The 25016-nt window shown below is 47.0% G+C and overlaps 1 protein-coding gene across 4 annotated transcripts in view; it reads right to left on the reverse strand.

Moving 5' to 3' along the window:
• Dhx32 (DEAH-box helicase 32 (putative)) overlaps nucleotides 1-25016 on the reverse strand; it is a 59277-nt gene that overhangs the window by 1099 nt on the left and 33162 nt on the right. For all 4 annotated transcript variants that reach the window (NM_001130039.1, XM_063267936.1, XM_006230443.5 and 1 more), the window contains 8 exons: nucleotides 19618-19990; nucleotides 14666-14911; nucleotides 12905-13004; nucleotides 12662-12820; nucleotides 3611-3802; nucleotides 2685-2834; nucleotides 1265-1452; nucleotides 347-528 (listed from right to left, as the gene is read on the reverse strand). In NM_001130039.1, the coding sequence (NP_001123511.1) occupies nucleotides 347-528; nucleotides 1265-1452; nucleotides 2685-2834; nucleotides 3611-3802; nucleotides 12662-12820; nucleotides 12905-13004; nucleotides 14666-14911; nucleotides 19618-19990 (1590 nt within the window). The remainder of the gene's footprint in view (nucleotides 1-346; nucleotides 529-1264; nucleotides 1453-2684; nucleotides 2835-3610; nucleotides 3803-12661; nucleotides 12821-12904; nucleotides 13005-14665; nucleotides 14912-19617; nucleotides 19991-25016) is intronic.

A 25016-nucleotide genomic window follows, 5' to 3' on the forward strand; every position in this document is an offset into this window, starting at 1 on the left:
CCTGTCCTTCCTACTTAGCAGCTACACAGAGATCTTTATTGGAGAGAGCCTTCCTCTTGCCTAAAGCTTCAATTGCTCTGCACTACACTAGGGTAAAAGGAGGTATACCTTCTGGAACTACCTGTCTCTTTACCCTCACCTTCCCTCCTCCTCTGCATCACCCCATCCCCCACTCCCAGCTCCAGCCATTCCTTAAGGCTGGCTAAGGCCATTGCTCTACACAGCCAGTGTCCTGGTGCCTTCGCTCTAGCAGTCTCATATCAGTGAGAGTGAAACAATCCTGTGTGTGATTTACTTCTACAGGAGTGAGTTAAAAAGGAAGCCCTTCCTTCTCCATTAGACTTACAGCTCAGGGGAGACTGCTGAGGTGACCCTGATGTAGTTGTTCTCAGATATGCTGAACTGATGGAAGAGGACCCACTCGGGCATCTTCTTGGTGATGGCGTAGCTGGATAAGGGGTGCAGCTGAGCAACCTGCTTATGTGTAAGCATTAAGTAGTTACCTGACCCGTCAACATCCCGGGCAATCTGAAAGGCAGGGTCAAGGAAAAAGAATAGATACACAAATGTGTTAAAAAAAAAACCCAAAGATTTTTATACAGAATAGCTAAAACTAAAATTTGTCACATGTCTCCTATTTTCAGATCATAGAAAACAAGGCACAATGACTGTTTTTAAACCTGAGCTGGTGATGGTGTCAGCTGTAGCACTTTAGTGCTGTTGTAAGGTAAACGTTTGGGTCATGAAATAAAACAGCATGCCATTGGCTCTGCTGTGAACTGTTCGTGCTCTCCAGGCCATCCATGCCTGATCTCCAGCTCTGTTCATTCATACTCTCCCCTCTTACGTAGATGAAGAAATCTGTTCTGAAATGCCATTTTTTTTCCCTCCACTAAGATTGGTACAGTGTTGCCCACTCAGATGTGAAGGACATTCCCACTTCTGTCATGGGCACTAATCAGGCTCCTTATGGAGATGAACAACTGAGGCAGGAGTACTTTGGCTTGCTGGGCTCTCAGATCACTAGTAAACAGAAGAGAAGCTGTGGGGTCTAAAATTAACACAGGATTCTAGCTTGAGAAGTGTACTTAAATACCAAATCTTAAGTAACATCTGTTTAGTGTTATTTAAAAAGTTTAAGGTCAGCAAAACCATCACTGTAGGTGAGAGCGCTGGCTGACTTTCCCATTGCGTGTGGGGCTCACCCACCTGTCAGGGCAGCTCTGCCCCTGCTTACCTGCATGAAAGCTCTGCCCCTGCTTACCTGCATGAAGTACCCAGAGAGCAGTGCTTTCTTGATGTTCAGACCATTCTCCTGGGAGCCGAAGGCAGGCTCTGCATAGGGAAGCTCGATCCGCTTGATAATTTCTAAGAGTTCTGCTCGGATAACGTCTGCCATCCTGAGAGCAGAGCAGCTGAGGAAGCAGTTATGACACCATGTCTCCACACAGTCTGGAGGGAGAACAAAAGGCCACTCATGGTGAGCTAGACTTCTCTAGGCTCTAGCAAAGGCCATGGGAGTGAGTGGTAGGAAGGCTAGGATTAGGTTCACCAGGGGCTGTGAGATCAGCCACATCTGTAGCAGCTGCTGAAGGACTGTGAGCCCACCATACTAGACTGTTCATGTGAGACACACACTGCCATCACCTGTGGCTGTTGAGAGGCATCAGAGGCTGCATTAGTGTCTGCACTTCCTTCTCTGTACAGCAAGGACATATATATATATATATATATATATATATATATATATATATATATATATATATATATATATATATATATATATATATATATATATATAAAAAAATCATGCTAGAGATCCAGAACTAAAGGGGAGCTGTCAGCATCTGTCCCTCTGATCATCCCACACTTCATTTAGTAAGAACCTGCCAGGCTGACTTGGGAGTTCATTATGTCAAACACTTTTGCTCCTTGTCTACAACTTGGTTTTATAAATCCAGATGTGTCAGTTTGATTCAGTTTGAAGGTATTTTCTTGGCACCTGTGACTGTCTTAACTGAAGAATGCAAACAGCCCTGGCCCAGTGGACATCAGACCCTCATCTACCCTGTCCTGTCCACATATCCCACTCAGTAGCAAAAGTACACACTTGCTCAGACACCACCACCCAGCCTGGTGCTCAAAAGCTGATCACTTTTCCGTCTAGTTCACTAGAAATACTGACTCCCTGCCCTTGACATGGTCCTACTGCCTTGCAAACTGATCTCAATTTTTCTACATCATTTCAAATATTTTTCACACCATCTTCTGGAGCACAGGAAGTGGAGGCTGGTCTGTGGGAAGCAGAAGAGTCTCCTTTGGGGAAGCTGGCTGGTCCACTGCTAGCCCCTGCTATCTGTCCCCTGCCCCAGCAAAGGTACCAACAGCTTCCCCAGCAGTGGCCCCTTACCTAAGGCACCACGACAGCCACTGCAGTTCAGGTGCAGCCAGTCTGCTTCAGGCATGCCGCTTCTGACCCAGACCTGTGCTGTGACATGTTAGTTCTCTGAGTGGGTGGATGGCAGTGGCCTGTGGTGCATTTAGGGACCCAGTACCATTCTGTTTAAGTGGTTGGTGGGACTATCAGAGAGGGAGGCTAGCGAATAATAACTCAAGTATCAGAGCCTCATCTGGGGAAGGGAGAGGGACCAGGGAGGTGGTTTTGGGGAATCATGTTCACGTACGTTCATTGGCAGAGTTCAGAACCGTATCTTGGTAGGCGTTGTAGATGTTGATGAGTGTAAAGTGGTCACCTTCAGGGTGCAAGAACGTTTTCCAGCAAGTCACTGCAGCCTCTTCAGCACCATGAGGCACGTGCAAAAAGCAACTGGGAGCTTTAAGAAGCAAGAGGTCACAGTCAGCCATACGGAGAGCAGTCTTGGCCCGGTAGCATGCCCAGGGGCAGGACCCGTCTATGAACCCACTCCTGTCCTGGATCTCTGGATCAGTATGCTGTTCTTAATATTCTTGTTTGCTTGGAAGCCAAAGAACTTAAAAGTGAGTGGTCTTGGTTCTTTTTTTTTTTTTTTTTTTGGTTCTTTTTTTTTTTTTTTTTTCGGAGCTGGGGACCGAACCCAGGGCCTTGCGCTTCCTAGGTAAGCGCTCTACCACTGAGCCAAATCCCCAGCCCCGTGAGTGGTCTTAATGCTCTCTCCTTTTTGAGCACGTTGTTTTGCCAATAGCAGTTAGCACCCTGCCCATAGTCCAGTGGAAACTATCGAAGTGTCAAGGGGCCCAGAGGGTCAGACACAAGCTTAGGACTATGTTCAGATGTAGCACAGCATTTAGTCCATGCTGCTGTCAAAGAATGTATGAAAATATAGGAGCCAGTACCAGTGAAGCTGGCAGGAAACGAAAGCACAGTTATCTGGGAAGCACTGCCTGTGACTACTGTTTGCTTGTTTTGCACTACAATAGTCCTGGCAGAAAGCCAAGCGTGGCCTTCTGTATTTTTGAATTAAGGTATTGCAGACGTTCCCCCTTCTCAGTCTATTAAAACACTTCCTGTCATCTGTATAGATGAGCCAGCCACTGTCCCTTACATCTGTACTCCATTTAAACCTATTCCTGCTGTGGATTCACAGTACATACAAAGGTCTTTAAGGAATACCTGTTACCATGGCAGCAATGGTTAGCATTTCATCTACACAGTCAAATTCACAGGATGCTAAGATAGACTTTGAGAGCTGTGGATCCAGAGGAAATTCAGACATGATGATTCCAAATTCAGAGAGATTCCCATCATTGTCCAGGGCTGCCAGATAATCTAAATCTTCTAGTGCCTGCATCAGGCTTTCTGGAGCTAGGAAAGAGGGAAAAAAAGGTATTAGGTGAGGTGCATCAATAATCAGGTAGTGACTTTTCGTTCTCGCATAAAACAGGCATCCGAGGAACAGAATCTGTAAAGCAAGAATTGGTCAGACAACTAAGCCAGTAGCTTCTGTGAACTAACAGGGTACACCTTATGGCTATTTAGATAAGGGCCCCGGCAGAGTGGCAGGCTCCTCGGAGGGTAGACAGGAACTCACTGCATTTTGATGCAGTTCGGAGGGGTCAAAGTTGAAGACTTGGGAATCTGAGAGCTCTCCTGACCGGGCAGCAATGCTCCAGTGGGTGTGAGTAGAGGGAACGTGGTGCTCGTACAACATCCGGTGCAGAGCCTGCTCTCACCAGCAAGCCAAGAACGCTTAACCATGTAAGCAGCTCTTGCACAAGCCTACAAAACCAGCTCTGAGTATACTTAAGGAACGACAAAATATTTATTGCTCAGTAAGGCAAAACACACATGGTCTAGAATCCAGTAAACAGGTCTGACAAGGAGAACAAGAGAAGAAGACAGAGTGGCCGAGAAGTCAGAGGGAAAAAAAACACCAGACACAGACACACGAGGTTACTGAGGTTACCGCAAACGTTCCCCATTCCCTCATTTCTTAGGTAACATGGGCACTACTACCGGGAGTATTAATTATATCTGCTCAATTTCCACAAAGAAGTCTACTTAGTCTCTGTCCTTCTGGAACCACGTCTATTAAATACACTTCTTCACCTGTCTGCTAGGTATTCCAATAAAGGCTACACCAACTCCTGATGTGCTACCTGAAATTGAAGGGCTTCAGAGAGCCACTGACTGGCTTTTGTCAGTCTCAGTCCAGGAATGTGTGTGGTGTGTGGAAGGCTAGGCCCATAAGCCTAACCCAAGAAGTAACTGAACCTGCCTGTCCCTGAGTTTTTAAGTGGCTGACAGGAAAAAAAATGCCTCATTTGCTATATTTACACTTTGATCACCGAAGGTAACTCAAAATTTAAGGTACACTGAGAAACTCTACAACCTACTCACAGCTCTAATTTGATCAGATTTCCACTACAGTCGGAAGCCAGGCAAGCTTTTAGAAACCACCAGTGTGCTCTTGGCTACACCAATGCTGCCCTGCGCCTTCCTGGGGGAGGTGGGGGTGGGAGCAGAGCAACTGAGGCAAGAGACCAGGAAGAGAGGGTGGTGAGGGCCTGTTGAGCAACAACACTCCAGTGAAGTCACCTACTATTTCTGATTTTCCCCCATCAAAATTTACTAAGTTGGAATGGCTTTCTTTTTTCTTTCCCTGGGGACTTTGGGCCTCACCATAGTGGTAAACACACAACTTTGAGAATCTGTAGTTCCAAGAAGGAAACTGACAGGTTACTTAGAAAAGTAGTCCAAGAGGTCCATCAGAGAGCTGCGGGACCTGAAAGGGGACATCTGATGTGCCAGAGAAGGTGCAGGCAGTAGCGGCAGGAAGGAGCATGGTGGTGCTTAAACAGCGAGGGACTGGGAACACTAGCTGACATTATATAGTTTCATCTCACTATATTCTCCTATAAGAAGAAGTTTTCACATACAGTTTCCCTTGGGGATGCTAGCAGAAGCCTCTTGTCTGGATAGGTAAGTACTTCCATGTACAGGACAAGATAGGAAGTCTTTTGGTAGGCAAGTCTCAAAACTGGAGTCAGGCCTTCTTCAGCCATGCTCTCTGGCCTGTCTTACCAGCCAGGGTGAAAGATTAGGGCTCTCTCTGTCACTTGACATGGAAAGGGAAACTCCACCCACTAGCAAGACATGGTAGAAGCCATGCATGAGCCTGGCTCTCAGATGATGGCTGTGTCAGAAATTTTAGGCGCTCAAGGTTAAGGCTCAGCTGAGCTTTGCTGGGCCCTGAGACCTCTCCTATACTATTTCAGTTCCTGCCTGTGGCACAGCAGAAAGTACAAGTGGACCATAGCCACAGGCCTCCCTTACACCTTTTCTCCTAGCAAGTCTATCAGCACCAGACCAGTTAGGTCCCAGAGAGAACCCGGTATGAAAGGAGCTCAGTGTGTCTCCACAAGGCTGTACCTGCTCACACTATTGGAGAGAAGACTGCTGGCCTTCCTCAGGTCACATCTGTCCGTGTTCCCCTGGATAAGGCACTGTGACTGCTAGCTCTTAAACAATGACACCCTTGACACCTTTGCAGTGTCTGAGAACAGGCTTCAGACAAACAAGACTCAGCATTGGAGTGAGATGGCATAGCATTGGCTATACCAAAACCACGGGGAAAAACAAACAACAAACAAGCAAACAGGCCAAAACAATGTATGGGGCTGGAGTAATAGCTCAATGGTTAAGAGCTCTGGCTGCTCCTCCAGAGACCCCTGGTTTAATTCCCAGCACCTACATGGTGGCTCACAACCATCTGTGACTACAATTCTAGTCCTCCTCCAGACTGTATACCTGGTACACAGACCTACATGAAGGCAAAACACCTATGCATATAAAAGTTATAAAGTTTTATAAATACCCAAGCTTTAAAATGGCTGCCCAGCAGGTGGGCCCATGTCCACCTATGTGTCATGGCTGTCACTTGTTTTCTTTTCAGGGTGATGCTCATCATCTACCCACTCTCAGTCCAACGTCAGCACTTTGTACTGCTGGCACCTCAGGCAGGTGCACACTCACCTGTCCCGATGCTGGTCCCTGCAGGGGTGGGTGGGGAAGAGTTTCTTGCAGGCATAGACAGGGCCTGGACTCAGACCGTGAGATGTGGCCTTGTGTTACTGACCTCCCAACTTGAGTTGCCACAGAGGAGGAAGTTCACATGTACACCAGCCTTTGCTGTACAAACTCTGCTCCCCAAGTTAATTGGCCAATAAAAGGCCGAAGCCTGTGAATGGGCAACAGAGAGGTTGGCAGGTTTTCAGTTACCTGGCTGGGGTCTCGGAGAGAGACAGGAGAAGAGAAGGAAGGGGACAGAAGAGAAGGAAGCTGCCCTGAGAGATGGGCCATGAGCATATATCCATGAGAAACAGCAAGTACTAAGGGCATGAGCCCAATCTAGGCGTACAGCTTGTAAATAAAACACCCGGGTTGTGTGTCTTTTATATGGACGAGGGCGAATATAAAAGTGTCATTTACACCTGACTGTCCCCACTGACCCAGTCACAGTGATGGCTCAGGGAGGGCTTCTTCTCACACCAAGTCAGACTTCCTTCTTTCGGAGTTTTATTTGTACCCAGACAAATGGGGACCTTTCCCGGGCTGTGTGTACATCACAAAGCTGAGGCAGAGAGCCGCGCAGATCCTGCTGTCCAGATGGGAGAGAGGAGGAAAGAAGGGGATGTGTTGTATGGAGAACCAAAAGACACAGAGGAGAACCAAACACCCAAGAGTCACTGAGGCACAGCTTGGATTTCAGGAGACCCCTCATTTCCTTACTCAGAATTCAGGCTCTGCTCTGCCAGTTTGGGCTGGATCACTGGCTCTTCCACAGAGAACTGTAATGCACGTGCTACCATCCGGTGTATTTTATAACAAGGAGTCATCTAAAGTGACACTGGAGCTGTGTCTGTGTGCCAGCACCTACTGCAAGTCACACACACAGTTTGGAAAGGTAAGGGACAAGTCAGTGCTGGTTGGTCATGTCGGGACTGGGCCTCACCTGCTGAGGTCACTGAAGGGAAGACTTTGCAGCAGGGAAGCAGTTGAAGATGTGCTTGTTTTGATAGTGTGCACTCTACATGCTTTGGGATTTTGGAAATGGGACTAAGAGCCTGGCTCTGACGAGGACCTGAGGGAACAGCTTCTCTGACAGTGTCACAGGCCACACTCCTAGAAACCTGGTGTGTGCGGGACCTTTTACAATATCCACAGCACTTTCACATCTGACTCTCTTTTGTCTGGCCCAGGCTGAGTGGCCGGCCAGCTGGTTCTGAATTTGTTTAATGAGCAACATTTTTCCAGAAGTCATGCTCTGCCAGCACAGCTGACGTGACTCTAAAAGGAGAAGGTCATTAGTATCTAGGAGCCCATCTCGGAGGCACTGTGGTGACATATCCTAATCACTGTGATCATTGTCTGTTTGAACATCCATGGCAAATGTCTTCCGAAGCCCAGGTAGGTAGCCTAGGAGTGGCTCAGACCTGCAATGCCAAGAGCTTAGTGAATCCCAGATACTTTTCTAAGGGATGAAAATACATATTAAAACTATTTCCAAAGCACTCCAATTGGTTTCCTCTTGGGAACTGTTCTTGGAATGTTCCTCTTCACATGCACACACACACACACACACACACACACACTCATGCACTCACACAAGAATGCACACATCCCTCTCTGAAGATGGTGATGAATTCTGTGTGGCCTCTGCACCAATAACAGTACTGTGCAGCACCTAGCAGTCAGCAGAGGATGGCTCTGGCTCTGGGAAAATGCTTGCAGCAAAAGCCTGACAGCCTGAACGACCCCCTGGAACCTACATGGTGGAAGGAGAGAACTGACTGCTGCAAGTTACCCTCTGACCTCCACACATAAATGTAGTAAAAATAAATAACAACAACAAAATCCTAGCTATGGTCTATGCAGGTGCCATGATTAACAATCGCTTGGCTTTGAAGCTGTTCTGGAGGGGTGCAGCTGTGCAGACTGAGCCAAGCCAGCAGGCGCTGTCTCTCACTCCCTAGTCCACAGACACCATGTTTTCAATGTTTACAGACTTGCAGGCATCCTCACAAATGCCACTGGGAGTGTGACTGATGACAGAAGCGCCAGGTTCACTGACTCAGGAATCTTCTAGTGAAAGGTGTGCGCCTGCGCCCTGATGGGCCACTGTAGAGCTGGATCCCTCTTCCCAGCTGGCCTCTGCAACGAGGAGTTCAGTCTCTGCCTGCACCTTGTGCTTTCTTCAGTACCTTGTCTTGTTGCATACACCAAGCTACAAGTCTGAGTTGAGTACAGTTTATTTTTCCCTCCCTCCCTCCCTTCTTCCCCACCTGCCTCTGGTTTCGGACTAGGCCTCCAGGTTCTCCTAGTAATCCCTCAGACCCTGCCCCAACCTCAACTTTCCAGCCCAGAGGCCAGGCTGTCCTTCCCCCCCAGCCTCCTCCCTATACAACCCAGAAATTTTGCCCCCTCTTTTTCTCTCTCTCTGCACCCTCCCCTTTCTCTCTTTTTTCCCCTTCCCTCTCCCCATGGTGACTCCCCTGGTCTAAGGCTTGGGGCCCCATGAACTCCCCCGAGAGCATCTTCCCAATAAACCTGCCTTTAATATATTCTAATCTGGCTTGAATTGGCTCATTTCACTGGCAGAGAAATAGCCTATCCTGACCTTGAACATCAATTCTCCTGCCTCCACTTCCACTTTTGTGGTTATGGACATGTCCCCATGCCGGACTCTCATTCTTCTTCTCAAATCTCTGAAATGCTGGTCAGCCCAAAACCAGTTTTATCTGCAACAAGTTAAAACAAATTCTGAATCAGAGCATAGAGATGACATTCAGCATAGTCTGGATGTTTTGCCTGGTTTCTCTCCAAATCCCTGTCCAGGTACCTCTACCTTCCAAGGACAGTAACAGTCTTAGCCGTCTGTTTCTGCCGAGGGACTCAGTTGGTCCTGAGCTTCCCGACTCAGATCAACAGTGGCTGTGACACTCAGATAGAGGTCAATCCTCATGCAGCCAAGGAAAAGGGAAAACAAAACAAACACAACAAAACAAAAACCCCTGGACTGTTTTTCTAAAGAGAGATCCATGCCAAGGGAATTCACTTAACTGCTGGTAGCCTAGTTAGTCATGCCAAGACCATTTCCACACGGTTCACAGATCCTGAAAAGGCCAGAGAGCTTGCTGTGTTCGGACATTTCAATTATAAGTTGAATTAAATGCATCAGCCACAAGCATCTTCTATATTTTTTTGTTCCAAAATGATGAGTCAGAGTTCATCACAGCTACATTTCCCCAAGCACAGCAGAAAACAGCTGCTTGCATTGTCAGGAGCCAAAAATAAATGGTATCTCTGACCTCTTTGTTCCCAGCTATCAGTTTGAAACCTCACTCGGTAAGCAGCAAACAGGAGCCACACAGGGATCAGGAAGCCCAGCATAGAGAACAGGGAGCCCAGAGCCCAGCCACCTGCTTCCTTCAAGGTATCTCTGGTATTTGATTTCTTCAGAACCCTCCTGCAAGCCTACTCTTACTTCTCCCCTCACATCTAGTCCATCAAACATCCCCTGTCCTGAGCAGAAAGATGCTGAGGGCACCAAGACAGGGGCAGTTGATGGGCAATGTTAATAGGTCAAGTGCACTTGGGACTAACACTGTAGCTTAGTGGTACAGTGCATGTCCAGCATGCATTCTCTGGGCCCATCCCTAACATCATGGAAACAGCCTGGTCTGGAATGTGTCTCAGTGGTAGGACACTCTCATAGGATGCTCAGGCTCTGGGATCAACCCCTAACAACAAAATGTAAAAGCAACAATGAAAACTTCTGAAGAGGAGGCTTCTGGGAGGATCACTGTAGCAGATCCACCTGTGGCAAACACCGACCCATGTGAAATTCAGGGACCGTCAGGTAGAAAGAAGGAAGTGGATGACACTCTCACCCCTAGATGTCATCCTCAGGGTAAGGACAGCATGCAGACAAGCCCGGGTCGCACAGCTCCCACTTTTAAACACTCCTACCTCAATGGCCTTCTTGCTGACTTACAAAATATGACAAAGGACGCAGACATCACAGGCAGATTGTTATTTACTTCTAGGGTAAACATCATGGAAAAGTTTAACCCACTGACCAAAAGTGTGGGAAAATTAAGTTCTTTTCACATAAATAGAAGCAGAAACTAAGGTACTGATTAAAGAACAGCCAAGACTTTAAGTTAGAGCCCTTGATACAGTGATCTGGACATTTACTTGCTTTTGGGAGGCTAAGCTCCAAGTCACAGAAGAAAGCAGGTGAGAGAAGAGGGACACTGCTCTGACAGCCTAGTGTCTCCCTGGCCATGGGCTAGGTCCCTATCAGCAGAGGGGCATGCTGGGTAGAGAAATGGGAAGTCCCCGCTATGCTCTTCCACTCATTACTTATAGGCACCTGCTGCTGGTGCTTGGCAAGGAACACCAAACAAAGAGCACTAGAGACACCACCCAGGAACCTTCAGGAGGAAAAGAAGGCAGAACAGTCAGACACGAGCTCCTGTCACGGCAGGCGCCACCTGCTCCATCTGTGTTACCCCATATCTAGTGACTCGGTTTCTCATCTGTAAAGTGGAGCAAAACCCAGCATCCAGTCACTGGGCTACTGTCTTAAGTGATTTAACACACCAGTAAACACATATAAATGACCAAGTGTTTAGAGAACAGGCGAGGGTTTAAACAAATAAGACAGACTATGCTGCTGGCAGACCTTCCTCACCAGCTGGCTATTGACAAGTACAGCTGCCACCATATCCCCGACACTGTACCTAGAGCTGAAGAAGGATTTAACCTCACCCTGCCACAGAGAAGATAAGCCAACTGCGAGTGCAGAGAAAGCCACAAGCTGGCTTCCTTTTGAGCAGGTAACACTGAGCTGCCTTGGGCATAGGTGGCTGTCCCTCAGGCACCAGTTGCTTGGCCTGACTTCACCGGCCTTTGTTTCCCTCAGCATTCCAGCAGCTCTGGGGACAGGAAAGCCAGGGCCAGTAGGCTCAGTAAACCCTGGAAAGAACTGCTCAGATTAGGATTCAAATGTCTCAGTCTTGCTTCAGGAATCTCCCCTCCCTTGTGTTTGACTTGAATTGCAAAGAAGTAAAATCGAGCGTGTTTTCCCCGGGTGCTAATATGATCCATGAGGAGGACTCCCAAGCCACTGGGAATGTATCTTTGACCTGTCCATCTTGCTCTTAGATAGCAGTGCTCCATTGTCCCTGTACTGCCCAGTTCTTCTGGTTCTAGTGTCCAAAACATAAGACACTCTCTTATGAAGTGTCTCTGTGGTCAGTAGGTACTGAGCTCCAGGTTCAATAAGACTCTGTCTCAAAAATGAAGATAAGGAGTGATACAGGGGGCTGGAGAGATGGCTCGGTGGTTAAGACCACTGACTGCTCTTTCAGAGGTCCTGGGTTCAAATCCCGAAACCACATGGTAGCTCACAACCATTTGTAATGAGATCTGATGCCCTCTTCTGGTTTGTCTGAAGACAGCTACGGTGTACTCATATATAATAAATAAATAAATCTTTAAAAAAAAAGAGTGATATAGGAAAATACCTGATGTTGACCTTTGGCCCTTCTGCTGGCTAGTCTTATGTCAACTTGACACAAGCTAGAGTTCCCTCAAAGAAGGGAACCTCAATTGAGAAAATGCTCCCATAAGATCCAGCTGTAGGGAATTTTCTTAATTAAAGATTGATGGGTGAGGGCCAGCCCATTTGGGTGGGACGGTTCCTGGCCTGATGGTCCTGGATGCTATAAGAAAGCAGGCTGAGCAAGCCAGTGGGCAGCATCCCTCCATGGCCTCTGCATCAGCTCCTGCCTCCAGGTTGCTGCCCTGCTTCAGTTCCCATCCTGGCTTCCTTCTGTGATTAACAGCGATCTGGAAAATCAAATAAACCCTTTCCTCCCCAGTTAGCTTTTGGTCATGGTGTTTCATCACAACAATAGTAACCCCAAATAAGACAGCCTTCACAACACACACACACACACACACACACACACACACACACACACACACACACACACCCACACCCCTAGGTTTTTGTCCTTTTAAATTTGAGATAATTTCCTCTTGGGAGTGTGACAGGGTCAGCCTAAGCGAACTCATGCTGGCTAACAGTGATAGGTGCTGGGTGCTCTCAGGAGCCATGGCAGGACTCGGAAGAAAACCAGAGGGTAAAGCTACCTGGCCTGTTCATGAAGTCGCAGCGGCCCAGGCCCGCGATGTCCACCCTCTTCATGAAGAGCACCATGCTGGTGAGGTTGGCTTCCTGCATTTCTGCTGGCTTAAGTGGCCTCATGTCTTTGGAGGCAAATTCTTCAGTGTACAGACAGAAAAGTTTTCCTTAAAAAAGTCAAGGGAAATGGCTTCAGTGTTGCTGTGGCATCCCTGATGGACTTCACGCTGCCACTGTGCCCACCACACTACCTGAGGGAGAAGACCCGAGGAGCTGCTTCCGGATCTCTGCTTGGCTTTGGCTGATGGGCTGCAGGACGAGGGAGTTGGCTCTGATTCGGGGATTGTATACCTTTAACAGAAACACAGCCTGTTAGCCCCTGGAAACTCAGGTGCAGTCCCCTGCCTCTACCCCCGGTGACTGCCCTGCAGCACGCCCCACAGAAATGCTGCCAGGCTCTTTTTCTTTATTGTCTATCACACATTATGAGACAGAAACTCCAGGGACTTGGCAGATGGATCTGCAAGGTGCCTGCTTCTACTGCGCTCTGTAGTGCAAGACCTCAGTATCACGTGACATCATACTCATGCTGGTGAGCGGGGATCCCCCTCCCGAGACAGACAGACAGACAGACAGACAGACACAGACACAGACACACAGACACACGAAAGGGTTTCCATTCAGCAGAGCTGAACTGCTTTGCTGTTTTGTTCAGGCTCAGTGTTACTTCAGTGGGTTCATGCTTAGGACACACATAGGACTTTCTGGGTAGTACGCCTACTGCAAACACCATACAGGACTGACAGTTTCTCTTGCATGTGGCTCAGAAGGGCAACTGACAGCCTATGCTCTAGGAACAGAGAAGTAATTGAAGACTGATTCTAACAAGCTAGGTGTGGCAGTGCAAGCACTTGGAAGCTGAAGGCCAGCCAGGCTACAGGGCAAGATGCTGGCTCAAAACAGACTATCTACAACTTGTTTCAAAAGAACTTTGATACAAGTAATTCACATTAAGGTATTTCATTTACAATGATGTATTATCTTTAAATTATCATTACTGTTATTATTGTTTATTTTTTGAGATTTCTCTGTGTAGCCCTAGCTATTCTGGAACTTGCTCTGTTGACCAGACTGACCTCGAACTCAGAGACAGACAGACAGACAGACCGACCGACTGACCTACCTACCTACCTCTGTCTCCTGAGTGCTGGGATTAAAGGTGTGAGTTGTCACCGCACAGCTTTAATAATTTACTTTCTAAAAAATTTAGAATTATGGGGCTAAAGTGATGACTCACTGGTTAAAAGCCCTGGTTGCTCTTCCAGAGGACCCTTGGTTCAATTCCCAGCACACACATGGCAGCTCAGATCTGTCTGTAACTCCTGTTTTAGAGTATCTGACATTCTCACACAGACATACATGCTGGCAAAACACCAATGCACATAAAATAATAAATTATATAAAAAGAAAAAAAGTTGTCCAATTAGCAAATATTTTAAAAGCTAGTCAATTCACTTGAAACAATTTCCCTGAAGATGCTAATTACACTGATGAATGGACAAGCAGACACAATATATTAGAGAAGCTTTGGAAGCCAAGAAATGTACTGTGCTAGCAGCTTACCTAAAGGCACAAGGGGCACTGGGCTACTAAGTGGGAGGCCCTGATTTAATCCTCAGTTGAAAGGGAAAAGGAAGGAAGGGAAGGAAGGGGAGAAAGGAGGAAGGAGACGGACAGGCAGGCAGGTAGACAGGAGCCAATACCTTTATGCTGAAGTTTGGTATTTCTTCAAACCTCTGACCCTCAATTAATTTGTTTCCAGACTACCAATATGCTAATGAGATACAGCCAAGACTTTAACTGATGGCTGCAACTACTCCAAGCACATCTGACCCAATAAAGAGAACCCTGGGTCACAGTGCACCCTCACATTTTGGCTACTGGTGTAGAAGGAACCCAATACGTGGGTGTCAGTGATGGCTGGCCAACTCTGGCCCCAGGATGGTAATTACCTGTCTTCTTTCAAGACCAACATCAATAACAAATCTGACGGTGTGGCTCCAGATCAGAGACTCCCCGCAGCTGGTGGTCAGCACCACCCGTCTCTGAGACGCTTGGCACCTTTTCTCGGTTTCATCCACTGGCCTGAACAGGCTGCATTTCTCTTTGGGATACAAAGGAATGACCACCAGCTCTCCCACATCTGGGTTTAAGTTAGATCCTTCCTGACACACGATTTCATAGGTTTTTTCAATATCCTAAAGTGAAAAAATAAACATCTGAGAGAATAAATAACAGTTTCAGTAGAAAACCACCCTACAATTCTATAAAGTTTTGGGCAATGATACACACAAAGAAAGAAATGTCTAAGCTATGGCCTTAAATAAGGAGAAGGGCTGTAATCATCTTTTAGGCAACTTAAATGTTATTTCTACACAATTCATAGCCTTTAGTCCAGAATGGCTTTCCCTCTGAAAACACCCTGCCTACTTCTCTGCCTTCCTTCTCCTGTTCTCCCAGCTCGATGCCACTCCTCAGACACGTTACCATGGGCAGAGGAAGCAAACCCATCCTCACGTCACTGTTCTGAGCAACCAGCTAAGTGCTGCTCAACTGTACTTGATAAAGGAAAGCTTACCAGCTGGTGTGCGGGCTCATGGTGGGTTCCCAGGGCTCAGGGGCAGAGGCAGGAGGATTGCCATGAGGTCAAGGCCAGCCTGGACCACAAGTAGAACTTCATCTCAAAAAACTAAAATAAAACATAAAGGCACATACAAAAAAGCACGACCAGGAGCCTCGCTTGGGTCACCTTATACACCATTTGACCCATATGCTTCAAAGGGGTGGCAGAAAAGCTGTAAAGTGGGCAGGGGCGGCCACTGCCTCCGCTGCCTCGCATCTGCAGGCATTTAGAACAGTCCGATCAAGTTACATCACACATATGGGGAAAGAACAAATGCAATTACCCACAAGCAAACAGGAGCCCGAAGGGAAGGTGTTTTAGTTTGCACAGTTCTCAAATCCCAACTCATTTTTCCGAATAGATGTTACATAATCTGAATCCTTTTGAATAGTTGCGAACCTTTTCTATCTTTTAAAGTACAAGGCAAGCCACCAAATGGGAACTTCACCTGGCTTATCAGAATCGTCAGTTCACGAAAACCTCCAAACTGAAAACTTGGCCTCCTGTGATGTCTGTGGTTTTTAAGGCTCTATCCCCTTCTTCCTGTCTTTAGCTCATGGTGCCTTCCTTTCTACACCATTTGTAGAGCGGGTCTTGTCACCTGGACGGTTTTGGAGGCGGGATCTACCTTAAAGAGGGTTCAGGCAGCCAAGGCTGCTGGCAGCCAAGGTAGGCTGTTCCAGGAGGCCTGCTCTCAGGCTGCCCTCTCCAGCACATACACACTTTACTTTGACAATCTTTTCTTCTCAAACTAAGCAAGTAGCACTATATTGCACACAGTGAAACACTGGTCAACTAGAATAGCAGAGGAAATTATTTCTGGTGGCTCTTGGGAGATGGGGGCAGAAGGATTGGGAAGTTGGCTTCCTGTCTTAAAGATGAAATGAACGATCCAATCACGTGCTTCATTTTACCACACACTTTCTGAGGACAGCCTCAGGGGGGACACCCACATTCCTCCGGCTTCAGGCAGGCAGGCAGGCGTCAATAACTCTCAACAGATAATCAAGAAAAGGAAATTAGCTCTGGAAGTCCACTTCAGAGCAATTTCTTACCAATATAAACCTTCAAAATGCAGCAAAATAATTACTTCCTCTTAGAATATTGTTGAAAAAAAATTTTGGCAACTATAGGGATAATGTTTATACACACTGTGTGAAGATGTGTCTCTGTCTTTCCTTGCCTGACTAAGGCACCCTCTGATTGAGGCCTATGGTCTACAGCAAAAAATAGAATAGAAGGCGGGGGCAAAGGCAGAGAGAAACTCTGGGAAAGGGTCAGGTGTGGGAAGATCTGCCGCCCAGAGGAGGCAAGCAGCCGTGTAGCAGACGTAGAATAGTATGAACAGGTCAGTGTAAGTCAGGGGTTGGGGTAAGCCTAGCATAAGGCCCAGGCGCAAATGCAGCAATAAGTCTCTGTCTTTATCCAGGAACTGGGACATAGAAGAGCCCTAATGGTTACAGGGAGCTGCGCTGGGTTTGGTTTGGTTTGGTTTTGCTTTGCTTTTTGAGATAAGGTCTCATCATGTAGCTCTGGCCGAACTCACAGAAATTTGCCTATTTCTAGTTATTTAATTTTTTTCACTGAATTTTGCCCTCCCCCTATACACACCATTTTTTTTTTCAGGAGGAGAAATGAAAGAAACATTCTGCAGGGAAACGGTGGCAGAACGGATGCTATGTATGGTTCCTGCTTCTCAAGCAAAGTTCTGAAGCCAAGACAGGGTCTCAGAGACACACTCACTCACTCACTCACTCACACTCACACACACACACACACACACACACACACACTCTCTCTCTCTCTCTCTCTCATCTCTCTCTCTCTGTCTCTCTGTCTCTCTGTCTCTGTCTCTCTCTCTCCCCTTCCCCCTCCCCCTCTCTCCTCCTATCTATCCTGGGACTCACTCTGTGAAACAGGCATGGGGGTCCTGTCTGCCTCTCGAGGGCTGGAATTAGAGGTGCACTCCACCACAGTCAGCGCATTCCTTCAGTTCTTACTCAGTAAGTCTGCAGGACTCTGCTGTGACCACTTGCAAAGCTGTGAAGACCACAACAGCCACTGACAGAAGGTATCTGAGATCAGAGAAGCCCCATAGCCATGTAGAGCATTTCCCAGGAAACTCCAATCTTTGAACACCGGCCTGCTGGGCCCTTACAGTGATCTGGTTGGACTACACACTATGAACTTAACTTATTTCTTCTACGTAATTTATTTCATGTTTTGTTCTCAAGTTAAAGAAGGCTGGAAGCACTCAGGGTGTTCAGCCTGGTAAGTACCGAGTCACAGGGAAGGAAGCCTGTGCACTGTCATGGGTCAGCTCATAGCAGGTGTGGAGACAGATCTAACTGAGTGCACAGCTGACCCCCTAAACCACTGTTAGTGGCAATGTCTGCACTTTGAATTTCTTAAAAAGACAGCTCACCTATGCTTCTCCTCTATGGTACTGAGGGACCACAGCTTACCTACGCTTGCCCTCTATGGTACTGGAGGACCACAGCTCACCTATGCTTCTCCTCTATGGTACTGAAGGACCACAGCTCACCTATGCTTGCCCTCTATGGTACTGAGAGACCACAGCTTACCTACGCTTGCCCTCTATGGTACTGAGGGACCACAGCTCACCTATGCTTGTCCTCTATGGTACTGAGGGACCACAGCTCACCTATGCTTGCCCTCTATGGTACTGAGGGACCACAGCAGGCTTTCACTGTATGTAGAAACCAAGCAGCACGAGGCAAATAACAATCACCAGCTCTGAGCAGGGCTTTACGACAGGAGCGAGGCTGAGGAAGGCTCCTCGGTACCACAGTGGGAAGCTGGGAAGGCGGTAGCCAGGGAACAAGATCTAGATCCAGACCTGGAGCAGTCAGGATGGGAGCAGAGACAGAGCTGGCCTTCTGGCGAGTCTGCAGGGGCCAGCAGGGCTGGGGCAGCCGGGCAGGGCAGCTGCTGTGCCACTGGATGAGGAGTCCAGCACTGGCCAGGACACTGCAGCACGAGGGTGAGAGCTCCCTGCAGCTCTCATGACCATCCCTTCCATGTCTACTGCTTCTTAACAGAAAGGACACTTCTAAGTTCCGTGGACTGCTACGGCTCACCAGTTTAAAGGTCACCACGTCACTGATGTAAAGGTTCCATTACATTTACAAGAATCTCAAAGACTCTAAGACAACCTCTATGCCAAACCTGTTATGACCTTTAGTTTGGGATTTTTTTTTTTTTTTTTTTGGAGCTGGGGACCGAACCCAGGGCCTACCACTGAGCTAAATCCCCAACCCCTAGTTTGGGTTTTTTTTTTAAGACCGTTTCATTCTGAAGCCAAGGCTAGCTTCCACCTTCTGATTCTCTGATCTCACAGGTCAGCCTGGTGAGTCCCTGACTACAGGCCTGCCTACACTTGGCTGTTTTAAAATTTCTGATTTTAATCTCAAAAGATGACTGTTTGTCCTGTCGTCTCCATCTGGCAGTTTCAAATGTCCTAACATTACTGCTGCTCCTTCCTCAGGCTCTACTCTGCCCCTTAATCATTCTGTCACTTCCCCAAGGGCCTTTATAGACATTCTAAATCATGCAATAAATCACCACCATAGAAGATTAGTATTCAGAAGAATGTGTATCATCTACACAAACAACTGACAAATGTCCTTATGCAGATGACACTCTAAATTTCCCTAAGGAAACAGACAAAGTTTAAGTCTTATGACCTGTCCCAAGCTCCTTTGGTTCTGAGCCTGAATTGAGGTCATACCTCTGAGCGACCCCTCCTATCCCCCACTCCCACTGTCACCCTGACAGATCCATACCAAGGCAGGGGCTCATTCCTTTGTAGCTCAGCCTTTATCCCGCACTTTCTGGTTCCCGTTAATCACTAGAACTCCTGCACACCTGCCTCATACTGAGACCATGGAAACACCGGAGGCTGGGGTTGAACAGCCTGCTAGTCTTTAAGTCTGCTTCAGGTGCTGCTGAGAGGGCAGCAGAATGTGGTGTCCTCTGTGTCCACCGTGTCTCTGCGAGAGATGGCCAGCTTCCGTCAAGCTGGGCCCTGGATTCTCAAGATGCCACCCCATTCCTTCTCACTCCGGGAGACTGGCAAGGCTCTCACAGAGGTTTAGTCTATCCTATCTGTGATACAGCTTATGTGTAGAATGAGATGTGCTGTAGGGAATATTTGCAAGGTGGCTATACAATGGGAGCCACGAGTTGCTGATGGAAAAGTTTCCCAAAGGAAATGCCTTTTAACAACACTTGCTTGGGTTGGAATGCCACATAACTTACTTGTTCACAGGCCAGGAAGACCACGACGTCACCCTGCTCACCCGAGCGGTGGATTTCAAAGATAAGGCGTACGACAGACTCGAAGGGATCCTTCTGAGCCCCACTAAGGTACACCACCTCCACGGGGTGCTTATTTCTCACTTCTAGGAGAGGCACATTCCCATAGTAGGAACTGAGTCTGCTGATGAGGAAAGGTGAGCAGTTTATTATGAGCTTCAGCTCTGGCCTTGCCAGTAGCACATCTTTAAGGAGTCCAAGCAGCACGTCAGTCGCCAGGCTTCTCTCGTGGACATCGTCCAAGATGATGACACCATAGCTACCCAGGAAAGGATTGGACATCATTTCTCTTTGTAGCATGTCATCGGTACAGTACCTACACAGAAGACACATTCAACTTAAGAGAACTCTCATGAACACCATGTAAAGGACTCCCTAAAATACACTTGTATGCTCTGCCCTTGTTTGTGGCACTGGGTACATTTTTCTCTTAGAGCCAAGATTCCTTTGAGATGATAGAATCTAGGGCCACAGCACAGAACCCCACATAAACACATTTTAACTGTCCTTTGTACATGCTCAGTGAGTCCTCAAGGCTCACCGCAGAACCCCTGGTCAGAGGCCTCTCCTCACAGAGGTCTGTAACCAGTGATCACCACTACCACGTGCCCCGCTTTAATCACAAACATATACAAACTTCACTGGTACAAACAATGATAAATGCATTTAACATCTGCCTGCAGCTTTGTAAATTAAACACTATTACCATGGAACATCCTTGCTGGACAGTTACTCTCCTTCCTGTCACTGGTGGAACTCTGGGTGCTGCCATATACTTTACAAGGAAAGAACTCAGGGTTATGGTCCACTCACATTAAGACTCTCACTGAGGGTTGCTGGTGGCAACTGTGTCAGCAAACTAACATCATTAAGTTTGAAATGTTCCACAAGTAAGAGCAAATAGAAGTAGCTACACAGTTACCACCAGTGTGGAGTACCTGTGCCCAATAGCATGATGGGACAAGGGGATTATTAGTGGTTTTGTCTGTCTGAGATGTTGGCCTCAAACTCAAATCTTCCAGTTTCAGCCTCCTTCATTAGTAATTTAATAGATTCCCTACCCCCAGGAGCCTTCGAGCTATTAAAATTTGTTTAAAGGCCTCATGGTAATGATCCACTATCATAAAGCCTTCCTTCTGATCCCATTTGTATATGCATACAGATTACTGTTTGAAGAGAAAGTTCCACCTCTACCAGCACTTAGGGCTGAGGTCGTTGGATGCGTCTGCTGGCACTGCTGGCCCTTGGCTGACATTTAGCTTAAATTTGTGGACAGCTTCCACTCTGCCCCAAACTGACAGAGGTGGCTGTACCAGTCCAGGGACCATGTGAACACTTGCTTTTTTCCCTCTGAGGAAACCCTATTTACGGCTCACTTGGCTGGCTTTGCTCTCTATCCGCTTCATTGTGATAAGCTTCAGCTGTGAGAAGACTGTTATGTATACAGTGAAGCCCTCAGACAAACCAAACCTGATGGAACTGGGGACTCTGACCCTGTGGGGACCCTGACCTAGTGTTCAATACCTTTTCAAGGGAGGACAGAGAGTATGGAAGCAAGCATTTCCTTTTAGTTCTGAGTTTGGGCCCTGGGCCAATCAACACATTTCTCATTTAACCTTCAGAATAAATCCTAAGGGAAGATGTTGCCCCTCCTATTTATAAATGAAGAAAATGGCCAACAGTTTAAGGAGTCTAGCCAGGGTCACAAAGCTAGCGTCAAGGTTTTATTTTTGTTTGTTTGTCTGTAGACAGGGTCTCACTATGTAGCCATGGCTTGCCTAGAACTTACAATGTAGCCCAGGTTAACCCCAAACTTCTTACTACACATAGGAATTAAAGGCACACACCACCATACCCAGCTCAGGGTTAAGATGTAAACCAAATGATTCATCACATTTGATGCTGTTATCAAATCAGAGACTACTTCCTGGGGCACCAGGGTTTGGATAGTAAGATTCGGTTCTTCCTTTCACTTTATGAGATCAAAGCTTCACTCTCTGCCTTCTGTTCATATAGACTCATTCTGTGTCTTACCAAGTGAGCAATATCAAATCATGGACCATTCCTGGATGATCAAACCTAAGAGTGAAGTTTTTCTGAGTACAGTATTATTGCATTTCATGCAAGATGCGGACAAATGCATCTGAGATCTAGCTTTGCAGGAATCTCTGCCAAGGTTGACTAGGACACAGAGACCTAAGCTACTGTCGCTACTTCAAAGCAAATCAGGTTTCTGTCAGCTCCTTTCATGCCACAAATATGATCCTGTTCCTCTTCAGCTGAGTAACCATCTAGTTAGCACTTGGCTTCCTCAAAGCCATGCTTCCTATAAAGTAGAGGAGGCAAGAGTTATGTAAATATATCCAGCCTTGGTTCAAAGGAGAGAGATTGGTGGCCTATTTAAAACTCAGCTAAATTCAGCATGATGATGTAATATTTCTCTCTCTCTCTCTCTCTCTCTCTCTCTCTCTCTCTCTCTCTCCCTCCCTCCCTCCCTCTCTCTCTCCCTTCCTCCCTCCCCCCCTCAGTCTGTCTGTCTCTCTCTCCCCCTCCCTCTCTCTCCCCCTCCCCCCCTCCCTCTCTCCATCCTGTAAGCCTGGCTGGGCTAGAGCTCACTGTGTAGACTCCCCTGGCCTCAGAAATCCTGCCTCTGCCTCTGGCATTCTGGGATTAAAGGTGTACTCCACCAAGCTTGGCAAGATTCCTTTCTCATTTTCACATTAATAAGATTCCGTGTGAGCTTTAAAAATGTTGTCATGGTAACTACATAGATATGCTGTCCGTGTGATAGGTAATGTTACACAGTTAGCACTTTAAATTCTCAAGACTTGTAAGAGCCAAGAATAACATTAAAAAGTTGTATTAATATTTGTATCTTCTGAATTTTTTCTTCTTATTAAATCTTTTATATTGAGTATGACCCTAATGAAAACGTCAAACTCTTCAGTTCTGGAAACTGAAGAGATTTAAGAGCTACACCCAATGCATAGCAGACCCGCTGCACAGGAGACCCGCTGCACAAGGGACCCACTGCACAGGAGACCCGCTGCACAGGAGACCCACTGCACAGGAGACCTGCTGCATAAGAGACTGTAGCATATAGAGAAGAAAACACTTGCAGGCATGCAGTATTTAGGTGTCTACTATCTGGAAAGGCCAGATAAAAGCTTAAAGAACTAAATTGTTTTTTTTTAATATTATTAAAAAAGCAAAAGGCAGGCAGGCAATGTTATCTCTATCAGGTATCTGTGATATGCCCAGTAGGGTTGCAAAGAAAACAAAAATGGTAAAACTGAATACAGAACACTAGCTTCTCTAATTAGTAATGACCTTTAAAGTTTCTGACTGAAGGGCTGGCAAAGCAGCTCAGTGGTAGAGCACTTGCCCAGCATGTGTAAGGCCCTGGCCCACTAAGAAACATCTGTGGTTTAGATTGCCATTCAATCTAAGGGCACTCAAAGTCATGGCCAGCATCCATCTCCAGGAAAACCAACTGGTTCTGGTAAAAATTCTAAAGATTTAATTACCTTTAATTATAATCATAAACTAGCCACCACCCACACTATACTTCTGGCCTATCTACTCAGCCATTTACTCCTTACATAGCCCCTCTGAACAGCCACTGGTTTTTTTGGATGAGGAGACATGAGAACAGAGAGCTCTGGCTGGAAACCTATGCAGAGTTGCTGCTAGAAAGCTAGAGACACTGGCCGCATAGCCACAAGGCATCCTAGGCAGACAGCATTCTGGGAGGGAAGTGGAGTTAGTACTTCCTTTTACCGTAGGGGCTTTTAAATCTTTGGGCCACCTTCAGGCTCAGGCCCTTCCTGTGTCCTGCTGACAACTTCTGACAGAGAAGATAGGGAAAGACAGTCTGAGCAGCCGAGAGCAGAACCTGCAGTAGCCAGAACATTCCATCCACATGAGCTACAGCTTACCTCAAGCCTCAGGGCTCCCAGAGTCAGCACTAGCACAGAAACTCAGTCCTTCCTCTGCCTGACAAAGTCCAGTGTTCGAAATAAACTAAACTGACTAAAGTCAAGTCCAAACCATATAGATGTCTGAAAAGTATGTTCTGCTACACTCTTACAATGATAGTATATCCCAGGATAAGTACTTGCATGACTTTCTCAATAATAGTAACAACAACTTAAAGTTATGATTTCACACTCATTAACATAAAATGTTCCAGCTAAGAGTCCTTTCCGAAGGCTCTCGAAGTCTAGATGCAGTGACTGCAGAACTTAGTTGAAGCCATTATTCGATTAAAATAAAAAATGGAGGGGCGGGCGGTGTGGGGGAGGTGATGCAGGAGGACTAAGGGCTTTGGACTAGCCTTGGTTACAGAATGAGATTTTTCTCAACACCCCTCCAAAGTCAAAAATAGTGACTAAAAATGCTAAGCTTAAGCACTCTCCCTCCTCCTCATCCTGTTGTTTCTTTTGTCCTGTGTAACCAATCTCCAACTAGTTTGTGAGTTCCTAAGAGGCAGGGAAGGGGTGCTTTTCTTTTGTATATGTCCTGTATACAGTAGCAGTTTACAAGCACATATACACCCAATTGTGAACTTTTACAAAGGTAAAACAGCCTGAAGAACTTTATTTAGGTCAAGGCCTTACTGGCCTAAACATTCCCTATGGTTGGACACTTGCTTCAAACAGTGAGTCACAAGGGCGTTCTGAATGGCCTTCAAAGCAGTACTCCCTCCTCCCACTGCCAAGTTAGGGAGCATCCTCTACAGGACAAGCATATCAGATGCAGGGATAGCAGTGTGCAGAATGCCATCCCTGCCCTGTAATTCTGAAGCAGTACTAATCAACCACACACCAACCAGCACGCCACGTGAGTGGGTTATTTATGAGTGTGCTGATATTCTGGTCCTGAGACCAGTATTTTCTGATCTCTTGAGCTCCTAGAGGGGAAGACAGTGTTCAGGGCACCTGAAGCCCGTGCAGTGGTCACCTCTGGCTGTCAGCAGCTTTGGCCACTCCTTGAAGAGTGGGATAGGCACAGGCACTGTTTATGAGGGAGCCAAAACACTACCCGGAGAAGCCCTAGCCTTGAGAAGTTACTTTTCCAGCTCTCCCCTTCAGCTCTCTCTGTATTTCTCCTTCCTGCTCTGAAGGCAGTCCTCGGAAGCCTACGATAAAAAGTTAACACAAATATCTGATAACATAACTTATTTCTTCCTCAAAGACAGCTCCCTCTACAAGGTCCGGGGAGCCCTCCTGGTGCAGGTGACTCTTGCACTGGGTTCTGAGTGACTACAAAGAATTGGCCAATCCCAGAAGAAAAAACAGACAGGACAAGTACAGTGAGGGGTGGAGTAAGAACTTCCATTT

Source organism: Rattus norvegicus, chromosome 1, assembly GCF_036323735.1.
Source record: "Rattus norvegicus strain BN/NHsdMcwi chromosome 1, GRCr8, whole genome shotgun sequence".
Taxonomy (NCBI): Eukaryota; Metazoa; Chordata; class Mammalia; order Rodentia; family Muridae; genus Rattus; species Rattus norvegicus.